At 46.4% G+C, this 18,886-nt stretch overlaps 1 protein-coding gene across 4 annotated transcripts; it reads left to right on the top strand.

Annotated features, from left to right (window-relative positions):
* Positions 1-4,947: 4,947 nt before the first annotated feature.
* CCNL2 (cyclin L2) lies at positions 4,948-17,852 on the top strand. Of its 4 annotated transcripts, XM_066606803.1 has the most exons (11): positions 4,956-5,241; positions 10,813-10,887; positions 10,994-11,103; positions 11,194-11,314; positions 11,686-11,750; positions 13,630-13,729; positions 14,707-14,811; positions 14,907-15,048; positions 15,133-15,250; positions 15,973-16,065; positions 16,785-17,852. In XM_066606803.1, exons 1-11 carry the CDS (start codon positions 5,023-5,025, stop codon positions 17,128-17,130), a joined length of 1,494 nt encoding a protein of 497 aa, XP_066462900.1. In that variant the 5' UTR covers positions 4,956-5,022; the 3' UTR covers positions 17,131-17,852. The 4 variants fall into 4 exon arrangements, with proteins under 4 accessions (XP_066462904.1, XP_066462900.1, XP_066462902.1 ...); XM_066606805.1 differs by lacking the exon at positions 4,956-5,241 and having other exon boundaries at positions 10,807-10,887; positions 10,970-11,103; XM_066606806.1 differs by lacking the exons at positions 4,956-5,241; positions 10,813-10,887; positions 10,994-11,103; positions 11,194-11,314 and adding an exon at positions 12,823-12,836 and having other exon boundaries at positions 11,698-11,750.
* Positions 17,853-18,886: the final 1,034 nt, after the last annotated feature.

An 18,886-nucleotide genomic window follows, 5' to 3' on the forward strand; every position in this document is an offset into this window, starting at 1 on the left:
TGCCAAGGCAAATAGGATCATGGGGTGCAGCAAAAGAGGTCTAGGGGCATATGGTGAGAACATTGTTATTATTATATTATAATCTTTATTTGTATAGCGCCAACTTATTCCGCAGCGCTTACTTGTTCTTCCTCTTTACAAGTCACTGGTCAGACCACACATGGAATATTTTGGATAGTTTTGGGCACCAGTACTCAAAAAGGACATATTCGAGCTTGAGTGGGTTCAAAGGTGGGCAACTAAAGTAATAAATGGAATGGGCGGACTACAATACTCAGAGAGGTTATCAAAATTAGGGTTATTTAGTTTAGAAAAAAGATGTCTGAGGGGCGACCTAATAACGAAGTCTAACATATCGGGGGACAAGACAGAGATCTCTACCATCATCTATTTATATCCAGGACTGTGGCTGTAACAAGGGGGCGCCCTCTATAGCTAAAGGAAAGAAGGTTTCTACACCGACAAAGAGGGTTCTTTACTGTAAGAGCAGTGAGACTATGGAACTCTCTGCCTGAGGACGTGATGATGGCAATCTCGGTAAAAGAGTACAAGAGAGGCCTGGACGCCGTTCTTGAGTGCAGCAATATTACATATTATATCACTGATTATTTCAGAACGGTCGCTGATCTGGGGATTATTCCAATTGCCAGATTGGAGTCGGGAAGGATTTTTTTTTCCCCCTAAAATTGGGAAGATTGGCTTCTAACTGATTTTTTTTTTTATTCGTTCCTTTCTCTGGATCAACATTGCCGGATAATAGGCTTAACTGGATAGACATACGTATGTCCTTTTTCTTTCTGAGGCCTCTGGCGCACATGTGTAATTTCCGGCTGTGCGCTGCCCATGCTGTTCTGCATGTGGATGTTTTTAACACAATATAATTTTTCCTGCATAAAAAGGAAAAATACCCCACTTATAGTGTTTCCTATTCCTGTCTGTTTCATGGACAAAAAAATAGGACATGTGAATGTGCTGCGTTTGTGTATAGCGGACCGCACACAGACTAGTGTCTGTGCTTTCCAATGTGAGTTACATTCAAGTCTTTAGGGCACTCTGCACTTATGGCTAATATGCACCTAGTCCTGCAAACTGTTATGGTTTTCTTCAGATCAAGCGATTAATTCGGCTGAATTGAAGAAAATCGTACACAGTGGTAGGAGAATTTTTGGTAGTAAAAAAAAAAAATTTGGCGCTGCTCTGCCATAATCGGTACACTTGGAACGCAATTATCACTTGATGCCATCAAGAATTAAGCTGGGGCTACACAGTGACTTTGACCACAACACATGGCCAGAAACTATAGCGTTGTCCTCCGTGCATCGCAGATACGTGAATGTGGTTCCTAGAATGGTAGAGTTGGAAGGGACCTCCAGGGTCATCGGGTCCAACCCCCTGCTCAGTGCAGGATCACTAAATCATCCCAGACAGATGTTTGTCCAGCCTTTGTTTGAACACTTCCATTGAGGGAGAACTCACCACCTCCTGTGGTAACCTGTTCCACTCATTGATCACCCTCACTGTCAGAAAGTTTTTTCTAATATCTAATTTGTGTCCTCCTGCCTTTTCAGTTTCATCCCATTGCTTCTAGCCTTTCCTTGTACAAATGAGAATAGGGCTGATCCCGCTGCACTGTGACAGCCCTTCACATATTTGTAGACAGCTATTAAGTCTCCTCTCAGCCTTCTCTTCTTAATGCTAAACATTCTCAGATCCTTTAACCATTCCTCATAGGACATGATTTGCAGACCGCTCACCATCTTGGTAACTCTTCTCTGAACTTGCTCCAATTTGTCTATGTCTTTTTTAAAGTGGGGTGCCCAGAACTGGACACAGTATTCCAGATGAGGTCTGACTAAGGAAGAGTAGAGGGGGATAATGACCTCACATGATCTAGACTCTATGCTTCTCTTAATACACCCCAGAATTGTGTTTGCCTTTATGGCTGCTGCATCACATTGTTGACTCATGTTCAGTCTGTGATCTATTATTATACCCAAGTCTTTTTCACATGTGCTGCTGCTTAGCCCAATTCCTTCCATTCTGTATGTGCTTTTTTCATTTTTCTTGCCCAGATGTAGGACTTTGCACTTCTCCTTGTTAAATACCATTCTGTTAATCGCCGCCCACTGTTCAAGCTTGTCTAGATCTTTTTGAATACTCTCTTCCCTAGTATTAGCTATCCCTCCTCGCTTTGTGTCGTCTGCAAATTTGATCAGTTTCCCATCAATTCCCTCCTCCAGATCATTTATAAAAATGCTGAACAACACTTTGGGCCTAGGACAGAGCCTTGTGGTCCCCACTTGATACAATCTTCCACTCGGATGTGGTCATAAATGTTCTGATTCGCAACATGCTGTAACCTAACAGTCGCAACACAACCAAACTTGATGGAGTTCTTGTAAGTGATGGGTCCCTACTTCAGAATCATTAATGATACCCTTAGATGGAGCAACTATTATTCAGATAGTCACTCAGAAGAGTCGTTAAAGCGTACAAATGACAGTCATTAATTTGCCTTTACACTGAATGATGATTATTCATTTATTTTTTGCCGTGATATTGTTTGCATTTGAACGACTTGCGAATGAATATGGATGAAGACCCCCTCTATGAACGACTGTGACTGTACATCAGATGACTTTTGGTCAGCCAGTGACTATTTTTTTAGGTGAGCTGAAACAAAACAACTAGTCACTAGTGAGTGAATTAGCGCTCGTCATCCAGTTGGGAGGCTGTGTTTACACTGAAGACTATCATGTGAATTCGCCCTTTCGAGCAATTATTCAGCCCCTCGTCATCCTGTGTAAAGGTGCCTATATGTCATCACACTCTCTTATGTTACATATGTAGCTGACTTGGTGCCATTGTGATCTTTTGTAGCCAAAGTCACCGTGGCTCCATCATGAGATATCACATGCGATCCCTGAGGGTCCTTTTACACAAGACTATTGTTGGCTGTTTAAGCGCCCGATAATCATTCAATGAATGAAGGCGGAGCGCACGGAGGATCTCTTATGGCCACCCGCCTCCATTCAGCCTACAACTGCCTATTTAAATGGGCCTAAAAATATTGTGCTTACATAAGTGTTCACACCCTCTTATATTCGGGGATAGGGTTGTGTTCAGAATTAGCCAATCACATTTAGACTCATGTTAAATAGTAGTCAGTACTCCGCTGCCGGTATTTACAGGGATTCTGATTGACCCCATATAAAGTTCGGCTGTTCTAGGAGGATTTCCTAACATTTCCTTAGTTGGTCCATAAAGATCTTACAGCACATCAAAGGAATCTGATTGTTGGAAAGTATCAGTCAGGAGAAGGGGACCAAAACATCTCCATACCAGGGAAGACAGTGAGGACGGCCAGCAAGAAGTGGATTCAATTTGGCACAACAGTGATATTACCAAGAACTGGATGTTCGTCAAAAATTGATGAAAAGACCAGAAGAAAATTGTTCCATGAGGCTGCCAAGAGGCCGACAGCAACAGTAAAGGAGCTGCAGGAGTTTCTGAAAGTACTGGTAGTGTAGTGCCTGTGACAACCATCTGCCGTATTCTTCATATGTCTGGGGGCAAGATGGAAGCTTTTTCTAACAAAGAAAAACATCCAAGTCCGACTATATTTTGCCAGAACTTATATCAAGTCTGCCAGAAGTCTGTGGGAGAACGTGTTATGTCTGATGAGACCAAGGTTGGACTTTTTAGCCATACCTCCTAAAGGTATGTTTGGCACAAAGCCAACACTGTGCATCACCAGAAGACCACCAGAGCCGCCATGGAGATGGTGTAGGCAGCATTAGGCGTTGCACTGTCTTTCTGCTGCCGCAACTGGGGCTTTAGTCAATGTGGAAAGAATTATGAACAGTTCTAAATATCAGTCCATTTTGGCACAAAACCTTCAGGCCTCGGCTAAAAAGATGCAGATTTTCACCTTCCAGCACGACAACAACCCAAAGCAGACCTCCAAATCGCCAAAAGAATGGCGACGCCAGAAGAAGAATGAAGTTTTGAAATGGCCCAGCCAGTCCAGACCTGAATCCCATTGTGGGTGACCTGAAGAGGGCGCTACACACGAGATACCCTCACACTCGGACAGGTTTGGAGCACTTTTAGTGGCCAAAGATAGCCAAGTCAAGATGTACCATGCTGATAGACACCAACCCCAAAAACACTGAGTGCTGTCATAAAGTCGATGGGTGCATCAAGAAAGTATTAGTTTTAGGGCAACTTTCTGACAGTGAGGGTGATCAATGAGTGGAACAGGTTACCACGGGAGGTGGTGAGTTCTCCTTCAATGGAAGTCTTCAAACACAGGCTGGACAGACATCTGTCTGGGATGATTTAGGGATCCTGCACTGAGCAGGGGGTTGGACCCGATGACCCTGGAGGTCCCTTCCACCATTCTAGGGTTCACATACTTATGCAACCACATTTTATATTCCCACCCAACATGATTTCAGTGTAATTCTCCAGATAACGGGTCCCACTGGAGGCGGAAATAAATCAGAATGCTTCGTCTGTGTCGGATTTCTTAAATAACATTTTAATGGGTGTGTAGACTTTTCTATCACCTCTATAAGCCACGGACAAGGGTGTTTTCTAACCCTGGCCAACCCCTTTAACCAGGTAAGAGGCTCCTATGACTACTTTCTGCGTGCCCTTCCCTGCATGGAGGTCACACCCGCCGCCTCGGGGTCACACGAGTTTCTATCTTTACTCCCAGCATTGACTAACAATAGAGAAGGCCGCGGGCGCGCGGTGCATTCTGGGACTTGTTTGTTAGAAACTCCAGGTTTGCGTCATCCGAGCGGAAGTGGGCGGGAGCAGCGCGTCGCTCAGTCACGTTCCCTGACGTCAGCTTACAGATTGGCTCCTGCTTTGACTGACGTGCTTTTTACCCAATCACGACCAAAGCCGAGTCGGCGCCAGCCAATCAGGCGCTGTAGGACAGGCAGGGAGAATTTGTAAAAGACTGGCAGGGCAGCGCCGCGCTGGAAGCTCAGAGCTGAGGAAGACGAGAAGATGGCTGCCGCGACCACCGGCCCCAGCGACGGGATCCTGATCGGGGATAAGATCTACTCCGGCGTCCTCATCAACCTGGAGAACTGCCTGATCTCTGAGGAGAAGTGCGCGCTCACCCCCTCCGTCGGCGACGGCCTGGATGGCGAGACGGAGACCGACCTGCGCAGTGTGGGCTGCGAGCTCATCCAGTCAGCCGGCATCCTGCTGCGGCTCCCGCAGGTAAGAGGAGAAGGTGGCGGGAGAGGGGCATGAGACCGGGCGGTTGTCATGGAGATAGTGCGGGAAGGTGCTGCGGCCTACACCGCCGCGAAGCCTGCGCTAGAGTACGTGCGAGACAATGGCGGCGGGAGGCGGGCGGGTCGTGTGAGGACGGAGGCCGCAGTCTAGTCAGAGCGGATTATCCGGGGAATCTCCTCTAATCCGCCATCTCTGGGTACTAATAATCCGGCGCCTCGCCTTCTATTCTACGTGGAGGGCCTTTATAAACAGGCTGGTGCCGGACTACCGGGCCTTCTGGATTAGCAGACGGTTATAGGAAGGCCTAGCACAGACTTGGAAGGGCGGAGAGGAGATGAAGGGGCGTTTTGTTGTAACTTCTCAGATGATTATTTACGTTATTGCTGCGCGGCGTTGGCGTGCGTTGTCAGAAAATCCGCACTGTAGTCTGCGGCAAAAACCGCGCGGGAGTCCATCAAAAATGCGAATCTGCGATTAAAAATGCCTTTTTTTTAAAATATCCGCCGCGAAAAGCAGGTTTGACGGGATTTTTGCTGTCCGCTACGTGTGAGCGACCTGTAAAGGGGGCTTCCACGCAATTTCTTTTGAGCTGGCCTCCGTTTAGGTAATCCATAAGTGATCGATGGGGTCTGCAGCTCGGGACCTCGGCCAGTCAGCTGTTAGGGCTGCGATGTAAACGGCACGACACACTGGGTACGGAGAGGAAGCGGACGGCTCCCACCGCTCTGTAGTGGTCGGCGCCTGTAATTGCAGCTCTTAGTGGTTGCTGGCGCTGGCTGCTGCGCGGGGATCATGGTACTGTACACCTGTGTGGTGTGACGATGGGCACGTGGACAGCTGATTGGTCAGGAACCCCCAGCTGTGGAGAGGTCGTCAATATAAACTGCTGGGGTTCGTTCACACGTAGCGGAGAGTCTGCATCAAGAATTGCGCTATTAGTTTGAGATTTGATGGGGTTGTTTCCACAGATCCGCGGTAGATGTCGGTTGGAGCGGGGGGGGGGGGGGGTGTTACTGCTGAGCCGCGCAAAACCTGCACTGTTGGTTTAAAACGCCTTTTTGTTAGTATAATCCACACCATTTCCGCTAAGTGCGACCGGACCCTCATCTGGTTGTGGGATGGCGGCTCGCTAACGCGTCAGGGGGTGCGCTGTGGCAGAGGGGAGCGGGATAGAAGGATATGGTGACGTAATGATGTACATCTATTTTACATGTATTACATGGCGTAAGGCCGTGGTCACAGGCTTGTGCCCCTGGGGCATAGTAACAGGGCCCCTCCTGCCCCGCCGGGCCCCGGAGTGACAGGGCCCCTCCTGCCCCGCCGGGCCCCGGAGTGACAGGGCCCCTCCTGCCCCGCCGGGCCCCGGAGTGACAGGGCCCCTCCTGCCCCGCCGGGCCCCGGAGTGACAGGGCCCCTCCTGCCCCGCCGGGCCCCGGAGTGACAGGGCCCCTCCTGCCCCGCCGGGCCCCGGAGTGACAGGGCCCCTCCTGCCCCGCCGGGCCCCGGAGTGACAGGGCCCCTCCTGCCCCGCCGGGCCCCGGAGTGACAGGGCCCCTCCTGCCCCGCCGGGCCCCGGAGTGACAGGGCCCCTCTGTACTATCTAGGCCCTGATGCAGGATTTTTGCCCGTGTAAATATGCAGCATATTTATACATGAAGGACGCCAATGTGCAGTCAAATCCGTAAGTTTCTCTTATATTTGCGTTGGTCTAATTCTGTCCGCAATCAACACCAAAACGAGATGCTGCATATTTTTTTTCCACGACTGAAAATCATGTGGGAAATCTGCATTAGTGAATGAACCTGTTGGAATCCGTGGGATCTATTCCCTGCATATTACGCCTGTGTGAATGAGCCCGAAGGCGGCCGACGCTCTGCCAACCAGTGCCGGGACAGTATGGCGCTATAATGTAGTCTGGTGATTCTCCCATACGGGGAGCGGACTGATGAGCCGGCGGGTACATTAGTCATCGGTTGGTTGTGGTGTATTTACACGGCCCGCCTTCAAGAAAATAAGTGTTTGTGCCTGACCTTCAGTCGCCTCTGTTTAACCAAAAAATCGCTGTTCGCACGTCAGAAGGCTGAATTTACTGCTGCAGAGCTGAGCTCCCACCCTATAAGCCCAGCTGTATTAGCGGGACAGCCAACCGTTCTCAGGTCCTTTTATACAGAATGATCCTTCAGCTTACCGCTGGATTGTGCGACGCTGAACAGTAATCGCTCCGGGTAAACGCTGCCAGAGACCGAATGATAATTCACGTCGGCAGGGGTAGATCGGCCATGTAAACAGGCAAGGGTTTGTCTATGCGCTGGTGGAGGCGCTACTGACGGAGCGCCAGAGACCTGCTGTGTGAAAGCACGGGCGATACTTGTTGGGACAGTCGGCACTTGAGCGCCTGATCGCCCCCTGCAGGAGGACGCTTAGAGGTCAGATGTCTAAATATACAAGAAGGCTGCAGCAGCGCTGGAAATGGCAAGAAAAGTACATCATGCCAAATTGTTGAAGAATAGCAATAAACCTTTTTGAGTGCCCGATAGAATCCTAAAAACATGAAAACTGAAAGAAATGGCTGTAGAAAGAATGGATCTTATCCCCAAATATATCAATCTGTCCATCGTGTATAAAGTGGCCCCAGTAGAGAAATGTGCGCAAAACTAAATTAGTGTTAATGCAGAAAGTGATAACCGTAACCCACATGGAGAGCAAGAAACGTCTGCGACGGCCTCCGCCATCTCCACCATGTTGGGCCTCTTTCACAGCTTAGTATGTGATGCAGGTTTTCTTTATACCGAAGTCAGAAGTGACTGAGACCCACGACCCCCGAGGATGGAGTAAGGGCCCGGATTGTAGCATCTGTTCTCAAACCATAAAGTTTTGTACATTCCTGAAAGTGACTTCCTGAGGCGTGTGATTGCTTTGCTAGCTGATCCCCATACTCTACACAGCGGGGTATTGTATGTCCTGTGAGACCCCCCTGTTACACCCTCTAGCCCCCCCTCCCTGCATGAGGGGTAATGACGTCGTTTCTTGCAGCGTATGGAGATTCCTCTGGCTCCTGCTGCATATTCTGGTGTTTAGGGAGAGGTTCCACCTTGAGATTAGTAAGTGGATGAGGCGCCCGGCCCCGCTGATCTCTGGGACGTGACGTCAGCTCCCAGCCAGCTGCTGCTTTGTTCTATTTCTGAGAAGCCGGGCCTGCCCTGTTCCAGAGGAGCAGCACGTCACGTTCCCGGACTTCCTCCACGCCCGCCGGCCGGCTCGTGTTCACGCTGTGACCTGACTCATGGGGCTGATGTTATCTGCTGTGTCCGAGCATGTGACATACGGCCGTCAGAGCCAACCTGCTGTAGTCTCGGTCTGAAGAGTGAAAGGAGTTACAGGTTATGTTTGTAGATACTAGTGAAGCGCTCACTGATGATTGCTGGCTTCTAGTGTTCACCAATTACATCTAGCGGTAGGTTTGCTGGCTTGTCGGCCAGCGATGGGAGCGGGCCGGAGATCTCTTCCTCCCTTCACAGCAACCAGTTCACAGATGAGACTTCCTGCTTACACGGGCTCTGATTATCGTTTGGTCGCTGGCGGCGTTGGCTCTGATTATCGTTCGGCCGCTGGCGGCGTTGGCTCTGATTATCGTTTGGTCGCTGGCGGCGTTGGCTCTGATTATCGTTTGGTCGCTGGCGGCGTTGGCTCTGATTATCGTTTGGTCGCTGGCGGCGTTGGCTCTGATTATCGTTTGGTCGCTGGCGGCGTTGGCTCTGATTATCGTTTGGTCGCTGGCGGCGTTGGCTCTGATTATCGTTTGGTCGCTGGCGGCGTTGGTTCTGATTATCGTTTGGTCGCTGGCGGCGTTGGCTCTGATTATCGTTTGGTCGCTGGCGGCGTTGGCTCTGATTATCGCTCGCTGGCGGCGTTGGCTCTGATTATCGCTCGCTGGCGGCGTTGGCTCTGATTATCGCTCGCTGGCGGCGTTGGCTCTGATTATCGTTCGGCCGCTGGCGGCGTTGGCTCTGATTATCGTTTAGTCGCGCACAATCCAGCAAGAGTCTGAAGTGTGATTCCTCAGTGTAAAAGGGCCCTTAGGGTGAAGTTCTCACTATTGGTTCTTCTTGTGGATACTGTACATAGGTTGTTGGTCAAAAGTGCCCCCTGTTGGCTTCCGTTGGACACGCACTTCTAGGTTCTTTTAGTAGAAACCTTTATAATAGATGTAAATGACACAAATCTCCCAAGTATGGCCAGGCTCACGCAACGGCGCATAATTGTATTGTGAATGACCACGTACGCGGATGGGCATGTGCAGTGCAGCTTGTTTTGTATGTCCTTAGCGATGTTATAAGTACCCGACCGCTGAATACGCAATTGAAATCCAGTCGTGTTAGACCGGCCTATAATTGGTTTGTTTCAAAGAAAAGCAAAACAATGACGTCTAAAAATAAACTGGTAAATGCGGCCTAAATATTGAGGCCGCGCCCCGCAGAGCACGGCTATTACAGATAATGGGACTGACAGACATACGGTGGTTTACACAATGGAGGAAACAACATTACAGCGGCTTGTTTTGGTCCGGCTACACAGGGGCAGCCATTCAGATCAATGGATGTGGAGAACACAATCATCCAACGGTGATTTTGGGGTCTGCATGAAAGATACAATCAGCAATGTATTGGTGATTATTCTTTCACTACATGCGTTTACCCCGCACAATAATCGTGTAAACCACCCGATCGCAGAAGTGGTTTGCAGAATAATTGTGCAATGTGAAAGGAGGCCATCCCAGTCACTGTCACTCCTGTTCTTTCACATCGGAGTACTAATTCAGATTAAGGACTGCCTGTTTATATGGGCCGACGGTGTCTTGGTGAGCCACTCTTGCCCTGTCGGTCCTGTGTTTACATTTACGTGGGTAAATTTATAAAGCGGTCTAAAAGAAACTGTCTTAGTTGCCCATCGCAACCAATCACAGCGCAGCTTTCATTTTTGATTCTTTTGGGTAAAGTTAAAGCTGCGCTGTGGTTGGTTGCAATGGGCAGCTAAGACAGTTTTTTTTTTTTTGTGTCTGCCAGTTTTATAAATCCACCCCTCTATGCTTGTATGAGCAGGAGATGTTGCCCGCCTCTACTTCCTGTTCTCCAGTAACTAATAGCTCAGAGAAGGGTGTCCCCTCTAGGTTGTGCCCTGCAGGCAGTGGACAGTAAATTAGAAGGGAGACCCCTAGTGGCCAGCCTCTGAGATGGCTTTTTTTTAGCACAGTTATCTTAGGTAAAGGGAATATCACTTTTGCTAGTAATCACTGGCTACCATGTAAGCACATGTTTGATTAGTGACCTTATAAGATTTTACTGGACAGCCATAGATGAAGAACGACGCTATAAAGTGTAACTTGCAGGTTTCCCCGTTGTCATTTCTTCATCTGATCGCTTGTTCGCCTACAGAATATTACAGCACTTCGTGTTCTTGCTGCAGCCCACACAACGGAGGTGTTGTCTGATCCGTTCTTCATAGTCTTCCGCCTGCCAGTACCATGGTGCTCAGTCTTGTCTTGTCTCTCCGCAGGTTGCGATGGCTACGGGACAAGTATTATTTCAACGATTCTTCTACTCCAAATCGTTTGTAAAGCATTCAATGGAGGTAAGAGTCTCATCCACGCTCTGCTATGTTCTTAGTTTTCTTTCCACGTGACTCATTGACTGTTTGTTCCTGTAATCTTCAGCAGGGTGTTGTGTTCTCTTTTTAGCACGTTTCAATGGCCTGTATTCATTTGGCATCCAAGATTGAAGAGGCACCGCGCCGCATTAGGGATGTGATCAACGTCTTTCATCGCCTTCGACAGTTACGGGAGAGGCAGTGAGTTCCTATTGCCCTTTTGTGTTTTGCACATTGGGGTTCAGCACTGGTTGATTTAATCTGACCTCTTCAATGTCTGACTTCTTCCAGGAAGGTGGCCCCTCTGGTGTTGGATCAGGAGTACGTTAACCTGAAGAACCAAATAATAAAAGCCGAGAGGAGAGTCCTGAAGGAATTGGGCTTTTGTGTACATGTGAAACATCCCCATAAAGTGAGTATATTTTTCAATGCGTAACGCTGTACAGAGTTTGTTTCAATAGCTCTGCAGATTATTTAGCACATTTTTGTGGCTGCTCCCACCAAATTGTCATTGGGGGGGGGGGGGGGGTCTAGCTGCTGCACCCGTGACAGCTGATTATTGCCCTGGGAAATCCACAGATCCCCATACCCTATTATGACACCCATTGATGTGAATTGCCACATATAAGTATAACATTTTTTTCTTTGTTTTGGGAGTTTGGCTTGTATGCAAACTCTGAAGTAGGATAGCCTGAAGATCTGTTTTACTGCATGCGCTCGTGGGGCTGCACAAAATAACCATTTTTTTCCCCTCTTCTCTCCTTATCGCCTTTTTTCCCTTAGATAATTGTGATGTACCTGCAAGTTTTGGAGTGTGAACGTAATAAGCATCTGGTCCAGACTTCATGGTAAGTTTCTTGTTCTATGGAGTTCTTAAGAGCTTGTAAGCTGCAGTTTATTCCTTCCATTGCCTGCAGGGTCTGTAGGGCATTGCCAAGCAATGCTGTACAAGCCTTGGGGCAGATTATAACAGTTCACTCAATTGCAGCCGTTATCTACTGTTGACGGTAGAAGATCTGATTGCCATTGACTGAAGGGGAATGCATGGGAATCGCGTCAGCTTTCCCATATTTGGAGTGAAGAGCTGGGAGAGATTTGAAGTGTGCCTCTGCCTCTCTTGGCACATTTTCAAGGCTCATCTCATGGTTTTGTAGAGCAACTGGAAATACACGATCTAGTATCTTGTAAACTTTGTACTAACTTAAGTTGTCGTAAAGTTTAGTTTACACTGCTGTTCTTAAAGTGACTAACATAAGAAATGCCATATAGAGGAACTACACTTGCTAAGACTTTGTTAGCCTATTGTGCACACTGGTAAGGGGGGTGTTACCTTGTTCTGTTAGCCCAGTTCAGTATCTGACCTCCTATTGCACTAGTAGGTATCTTGCATATATTATAATTTTACCTATATCTTATCAAGACTATCCAAGCCTTTATAAAGGGTTTCCTCAACTTAACTGGCATATGAGAAGGATATTGTATCGCTTTGGGGTCTGACACCGATCTTGATGGTGAATGGTACGCAGCGCTGGTTTATAGCTATGTCCACTTCAGTTTTGCCTTTGCATAGTGGTACTCTGGTCACCATTAGGGCTTTTGCAGCACACCCCCATTCAGGTGAATGCGGCAAACTCCTCTATGGAGGTAACATAGTATGGAATGGAGCACTACATCAGCACTGCAATTCCCCTTCATCTTCAGGATCTGTGTCAGACCCCCACCATAGTGATCGCATATCCCACCGCTATGCCATCTCTTTATAAGATGATGAAACTCCATTTAAAAAATTCTCATGGGCTTTTAAAGATGTTTTTACAGCTAATTGGGGGGAATGCTGACTTAACTGTCTGGTGCTATTTATTTGTTGAATGGATGGAGAACCTATTTTAACTTTTGTTTTCTGTACTCTTTTGATCAAAGGCTAGCCTCTGAGGGTAAGTGACTAAGACTTCTCCTCTGCTGTCCAAGCGCTTTGGTGCAGGGATAGCTGCCGTCTTCAGTCAATCCCAAGCAGGTTCCCCAGAAACGAAGGCTGCCTCTGGTCAGGTGGTATACATCCAGCGGAGTAACGGGGCTCCACCGCTCCTTGTGGTTTCCTTTCTTTTCATCACCTCTCTTTTACAATGAAAAGTAGTTTATTTTAATTTGCCTCTTTTGATTTTGTAGTTTATTTCAATGCAAAAAGTAGTTGAAGTGCTGCTTTTATATTTACATAAACTGTATATTTAACATCTAACTTATAACAATGGTTTATTCTAAATGTAAAACATTCTTTTCTTGTATTTTAAGTTTCAGAGAGGAATTTTTAGCATTGTCTACATTTACTGTTCCTTTGAAATTGACTTAGAACATGTCTCATATTTTGCAGCAGAGTATCTCTAGAAAGGTTTGTTATGTGGAACACATCATATATTCTGCCGCACACGGAGGTTGTATGAACATTGCTGGAGACCTCTTAAGCAGGCCTGGCTGAAACGACGCTGCCATTGGATGATAACTCATCTGGATATCATGGATGAAGCCAAATTGTCTTTAACTGCACTTATTTTAGTTTGACACACAAGCTGTTCACGTATAAAAGCCTTTTGGGCACACTTACAGAAGTTAAAATATGTTCTCCATCCTCCACAATTTAGCATTTGTATGATATAAACCCCTAATTATCAGATTATACAGTAAGTCGTGCTTTGGTTTTTACAGTATTTTGCTTCATTTATGTAATTTCAGGAATTACATGAATGACAGCCTCCGCACTGATGTCTTTGTGAGATTTGACCCTGAAACAATTGCATGCGCCTGCATCTATCTGGCGGCAAGAACGCTGGAGGTTGGTATATACCAAGGATCGCTAAGCTTGATAAAGTAAAATGCAACATTTTCATATGATTAAAGAACACCTGCGCTTTCACTTCAGAGCCCTCTTGCTCCATGAGTAGTTTTCTTCTCCTTCCAGCAACTGAAGACTGTCCCCAATAGCACTATATAAGCACTATACGGGGTTGTCTTCCGCTACCAGAAAGAGCTTAATATGGCCGCAGGAGCGCTCTGAAGTGAAAGTGCAGGTGCTCTTTAAAGGGGTTTTCTGTGAGTAAACGATTGATGACCATTAGGCTAACTTCACACTGGCGAGCGCTGTATGGAGCCGTGAATCCCTTCCCTGTATCGCACTCCCCACCATGTGAATTCCCTAAGGATGCGAGGAGTTTTTATGGCAAAACAGCCTCACACCACTTTGGGGAAGAAGTAATTCTACCTTGGCGGAGGATTGGGGAGTTAGTCTCCTTGTATTTAATGGGAGATATCACATCTCGTGCACCTAGCACATGGTGCGATGCTGCCGCCAGCCCCATTGATAACAATGGGCGCTGCGATGCTAGAGCACTCACAAGATAGAAGATGGTGCGACTTGTTTCCTGCATCCAGGAAAACATCACTCGTATATGACCCCATTCAAAAGAACGGGGGTCCATATATGTGCGTCTCGCAACGCACAAATCTCGCACAGTTTTGAAACCTTAAAGGGGTTTTCAGGATGAAACTATTGATAACTTATCCTGCATAGATACATCCTTAATGGGACTGAGCTTGCAGTAGCATTAGGGGCCGCCGCAGTTTGCACAACTTGTGTTTTCGAGGTACGGCAGCTTCAATGAAGAGCTGGATTGATGGAGGTCCTGGGCATTGGACCCCACCACCCAATTAATGACTTTTCATGAAGATCGTCATCAATAGCTTAATTCTGGGAAAATACCTGTTTTTAAAATGTTAATATAACACCTCTAAATAAAAGATTTTGTCTTGTAGATTTGCCTCCCAAATCGTCCTCACTGGTTCCTTTTGTTTGGTGCTTCTGAAGACGACATTCGGGAAATCTGTATTCACATTTTAAAACTGTACACGAGAAAAAAGGTATGTAGACGTCTAAACTCCTCTCAGCCTTCATCACCGCAGTTTCCTCGATGCTTTGCATGTACAACCTGAAAAATCCTTATGTTAAATTACAGGCTGATTTGACTGATCTGGAAAGTAAAGTTGAGAGAAAAAAGGTGATGCTTGAAGAGGCTAAAGCCAAAGCGAAAGGGCTGCTGCCTGATGGCACGCCGCGTATAGACAACGCCCCAGAGTTTTCACCCAATGTGAAAAGTGGTATGTTTTAAATTTTTGATGTTTTCCAACTTCATTCTTCCTTTTTCTCGTGCCTAAATGACAGCAAATTATTTCTTCTTGCAGTGTCTCCAAAGGAAGGAAAATCGAGCAAACCCTCCCCCATCCCTGCGCATGCACTGAAAAACGTCAAAAGAAAAGTAGAGGATGCAAAAAGGATGACATCATCAAGCCCTGTGAACGGGTAAGTGGAGCATCCAGTGCAAATGGTGATATAGGCCATAGCGGTTTTCACAATTCAGCTAGTTCACAAATATCAGGAGATCTTTTTGATAGCAATGGGTTTTCTAGTCCTATAGAAAAGCCTATGGGAAAAATGTCAGGAGAAAAAAAAAGCCTTACAGAGTATATTGGGGTTGGGTTAAAGTATTTGCACCATGTTATAAAGTTATTCCCTATGCAAAGGATAGGGATAACTAATGATCAAAGTGGGGGTCTGACTGCTGAGACCCCTACTAATCCTGAGAACGGGTCTGAATGGTAGCGGAGGTTGAACATGCACGCTGCTTCTTCATTCATATCAGTGAGAGCAATGGTAATTGCCCAGAACAAATGCTCAGCAACACCTGGCACTCCAAACTGAAATAAATGGAGTAGTAGCATTCATGACCTTTGCTTCATTGATGCAGGACTTTTTGGACCCCCGTTCTTGGGATTGGTCAGAGTCCCAGCGGTCAGACCCTGCTGTGATCATATTTATTCCCCTATCCTTTGGATAATTTTATAACTTAAAACAACCGTTTTTAAGATGAAAATGCCAAAGCTGCTGTAAACCTTACAATGTTTTGCTTTAGTAATGTAAAATCTGTCTGCAGTATTTTTGGAGCAAAATCGCTACTGAACGCCACCTTAAAAGGTTGTCTTATGCAGCTGACTTAATTGACACTAAAAATTTTGTTGTAACAGTGTCGTAAAAGGGAGAGAAAGCCGAAGTGGTAGTGGAAGCAGAGACCAGAGCTACTCGCGGTCTCACTCGCGATCAGCCTCTCCAAAACGAAGGTGAGTTGTGACATTACAAGTATAAATCTTGTATACAAGGGCTTTGTAAGGTCTGCCCTAAGCTAAGCACTGCTGGGCAAAAAGTGAGTGTCTCATACAGGTGTTTTGCAGATTTACATAAGCGATGTCGCTGACAAACAGATCAATGTGATACTTCTGCCAGGGTTGGGGTCAACACATCATGTGGCCCAGACATTCAGTGGACACGTGCCATGACAGTTATGCGTGACAGTGTTGCGAAACGGATTCAAATGCTCAAGAAGATGGGTCGCCTTTTCAGAGCAGTTACACATGACTGTCAATGACATTGCTTATGTGGACCTGCAAAACACCTGTATGGAGACTTTCGACTTACCCTACATAATGCATCTAGTACACTGGCTCATACCGGTACGTAGGTTCTTGTTTGCTATGGGCCGCTGCTGACCTTGCTCACGTGCAGTTTGTACATTTCTATGAGACATCTGACATTAATTGCACCAGATTAAGGATCTAGCCTAGCTTGAAGATATCAAAAAATTACCAAACCAATGCTAGATTCAGAATGGGGTGAAGAAAATTTTGTTGATGTACTTCAAATTGCAGCCATAGTTACCCAATATGAATGTACATCCTATATATATGTAATATATTGCATGTTTTCCTTGGTGGAATGAAGAAAATATTTTTATATTCTGCATAAAATGAACCCAATACTAATCCTTATGTCTCCTCCTTAGGAAAAGTGAAAGCTACTCTACCTCCAGTGGTTCAAAATCTCGCAGTCACTCCAGAAGTCGAAGCGACTCTCCGCCTCGAAAAGCAAACCATGGCTCCTACAAAAGCTCCAAAAGCCATTTATATGAAAAGGGCAAGGACTACAAATACACTGGACAGAAAAGAAGATCCCGTAGCAGAAGCTCCTCCCCTCACAGCCGCTCACACGGAAGTCCAGACTCCGGAAAGTACAAGAAGAAAAGACACTACTACCGCGACCAGCGGCGAGAGCGTTCCCGGTCTTACGAGAGAGCGCCTCGTCGGCATTATGATCGCGATTATCCTGGCCACAGTCATCACCGAAGATGAAAATACTGCATCAACTCCTGATCTTTTAACGTCTGCCTAATGGGGATGATCATGTACATTGGACGATAGAATGTGGGGAAACTGACTTCCTGTCACCCATCTGATTGCATTTTGGTGCTAAATGACACTGAGACTTCAATTATTTTTTTTTCGTGCCCCAATGTATATGCTGGAGGATAACAAACATCTGAATGGAGAGTTATAGTTTACAGTTAACAGTTGAAGGAATGACATTTCAGAAGGATGTTGAACTACACAGACTGTCAGTTATGTGATGTATCTGAAGAACAGTACATTATAGATGCAAAAGTTCCTTGTAGACCTATATTAGGTCAGAACTGAATGCGTTGGATTTTTTTCTCGTTATGGGACATGGCCTTAGCGTTTTTTGAACATATGTTAATAGTCACGTGTTACATGTACAAAATGAGTCTGTGCAGGAGAGTCTGTCAGTAATAAGTGTGATGTACCTTGTACTATAGATAACTTTATACCTTACCGTGCTCGTGCCGGACACGTGCAGTCACACATGTATCGTCCTTATTTCCAGGCGTACGTGAAATTCTACTCAGGATATTTGATAGCTCAAATATATCTTAAGAAGGTTTGTCTTTCTGCTTGTTGACCAGTTCTATGGAAACCAACAGCCAGGCCGTATCAGTTTTAATGGTATATCCAAGCTGTATTCCTCTCTTCATTAAAGTATTGTATTTTATATTTAACTTGTGGTGGTCGTGTCTCTTCCTGTGATGTCTAACTTGTTAAACTGTTGACTCTTCCAATAGCAACACTAGAATGATACACCTACAGCATGTTATGTACTCATTGACTAAAAAAATGCACTAAGGGGTTATTGGAATGGAATGAAACTTTGTGTAAGGCCTCCTGCAGATGGCTGGGTCGGATCCTGCTGCGAGAATTCTCGTAGTCGGATGCGAGCTGTGCCCTTGTAGTGACCGCTGCGGCTCACCTCCTCCCGGTGTCTTCTCCACTCTGTACAGAGGCCGGGTTTTTGTGCGGGCCTCTAAGGCTCGCACAGAATTAGGACATGCTGCGATTTGTTTACCGTGTGGTCAAATCATGGCTGTCTGCATAGAACTGCATTATCTAATACCATCCTATGGCAGCAGGCACGGGCGGAAATTCAGCGGAATTTCCGCCTGTGTGCAGGAGGCCTAAATGTAATATATGTAAGTGATTACAATATTAGAGCAGAAGGATAGGTATATTGGGGAAACTTGACAATTCAAAGGAGGCTCTAGTATCGTGTTGGGCTGTCTCTAGCCTGGATACATAGTGAGATACAGTCAGGCATGGAGACATACAGGCTTCGTATGTTATCCTATGGCACATTTGCCCACAGATGTTGTAACTTGGGCTCTAGATATTGCACATTTCAAAGCTTGCGTCCTAGCGAGTCCCATTACATGCTGGATTGCTGATTAAATATGGGGACCGGGCAGCCACGGAAGTATGACAATGTTGTGCAGGCTCCTGTGACCCCCTTGTGTGCGCGGCCGAGCATTATCCTGCTGCCTCTTGGAAGCCGCCATGAGAGAGGAACATGTGGCTGCAGGATGTCCTGAACATATCGCTGAGCTGTCATTGTCTCATAGCTAGGGCTGTAGAGTTGATATCCAAACTTCTGAGTACTCAGTTTTCTCAGACTTCCTCATATATGACTCATTTTTAGGTGATTCACCGTATTATAATGGTAACATCAAGCTTATCACCATTATGGTAAAATGATCCAGCT

This window comes from Eleutherodactylus coqui, chromosome 6, assembly GCF_035609145.1.
Source record: "Eleutherodactylus coqui strain aEleCoq1 chromosome 6, aEleCoq1.hap1, whole genome shotgun sequence".
NCBI lineage: Eukaryota > Metazoa > Chordata > Amphibia > Anura > Eleutherodactylidae > Eleutherodactylus > Eleutherodactylus coqui.

Coding starts and splice junctions, on each gene's coding strand:
- CCNL2 (XM_066606803.1), top strand. CDS start 5,023: ATGGCTGCCGCGACCACCGGCCCCAGCGACGGGATCCTGATCGGGGAT. Junction 11,104..11,193: donor CGACAGTTACGGGAGAGGCA/GTGAGTTCCTAT, acceptor GACTTCTTCCAG/GAAGGTGGCCCCTCTGGTGT. Junction 13,730..14,706: donor TGGCGGCAAGAACGCTGGAG/GTTGGTATATAC, acceptor TTTGTCTTGTAG/ATTTGCCTCCCAAATCGTCC.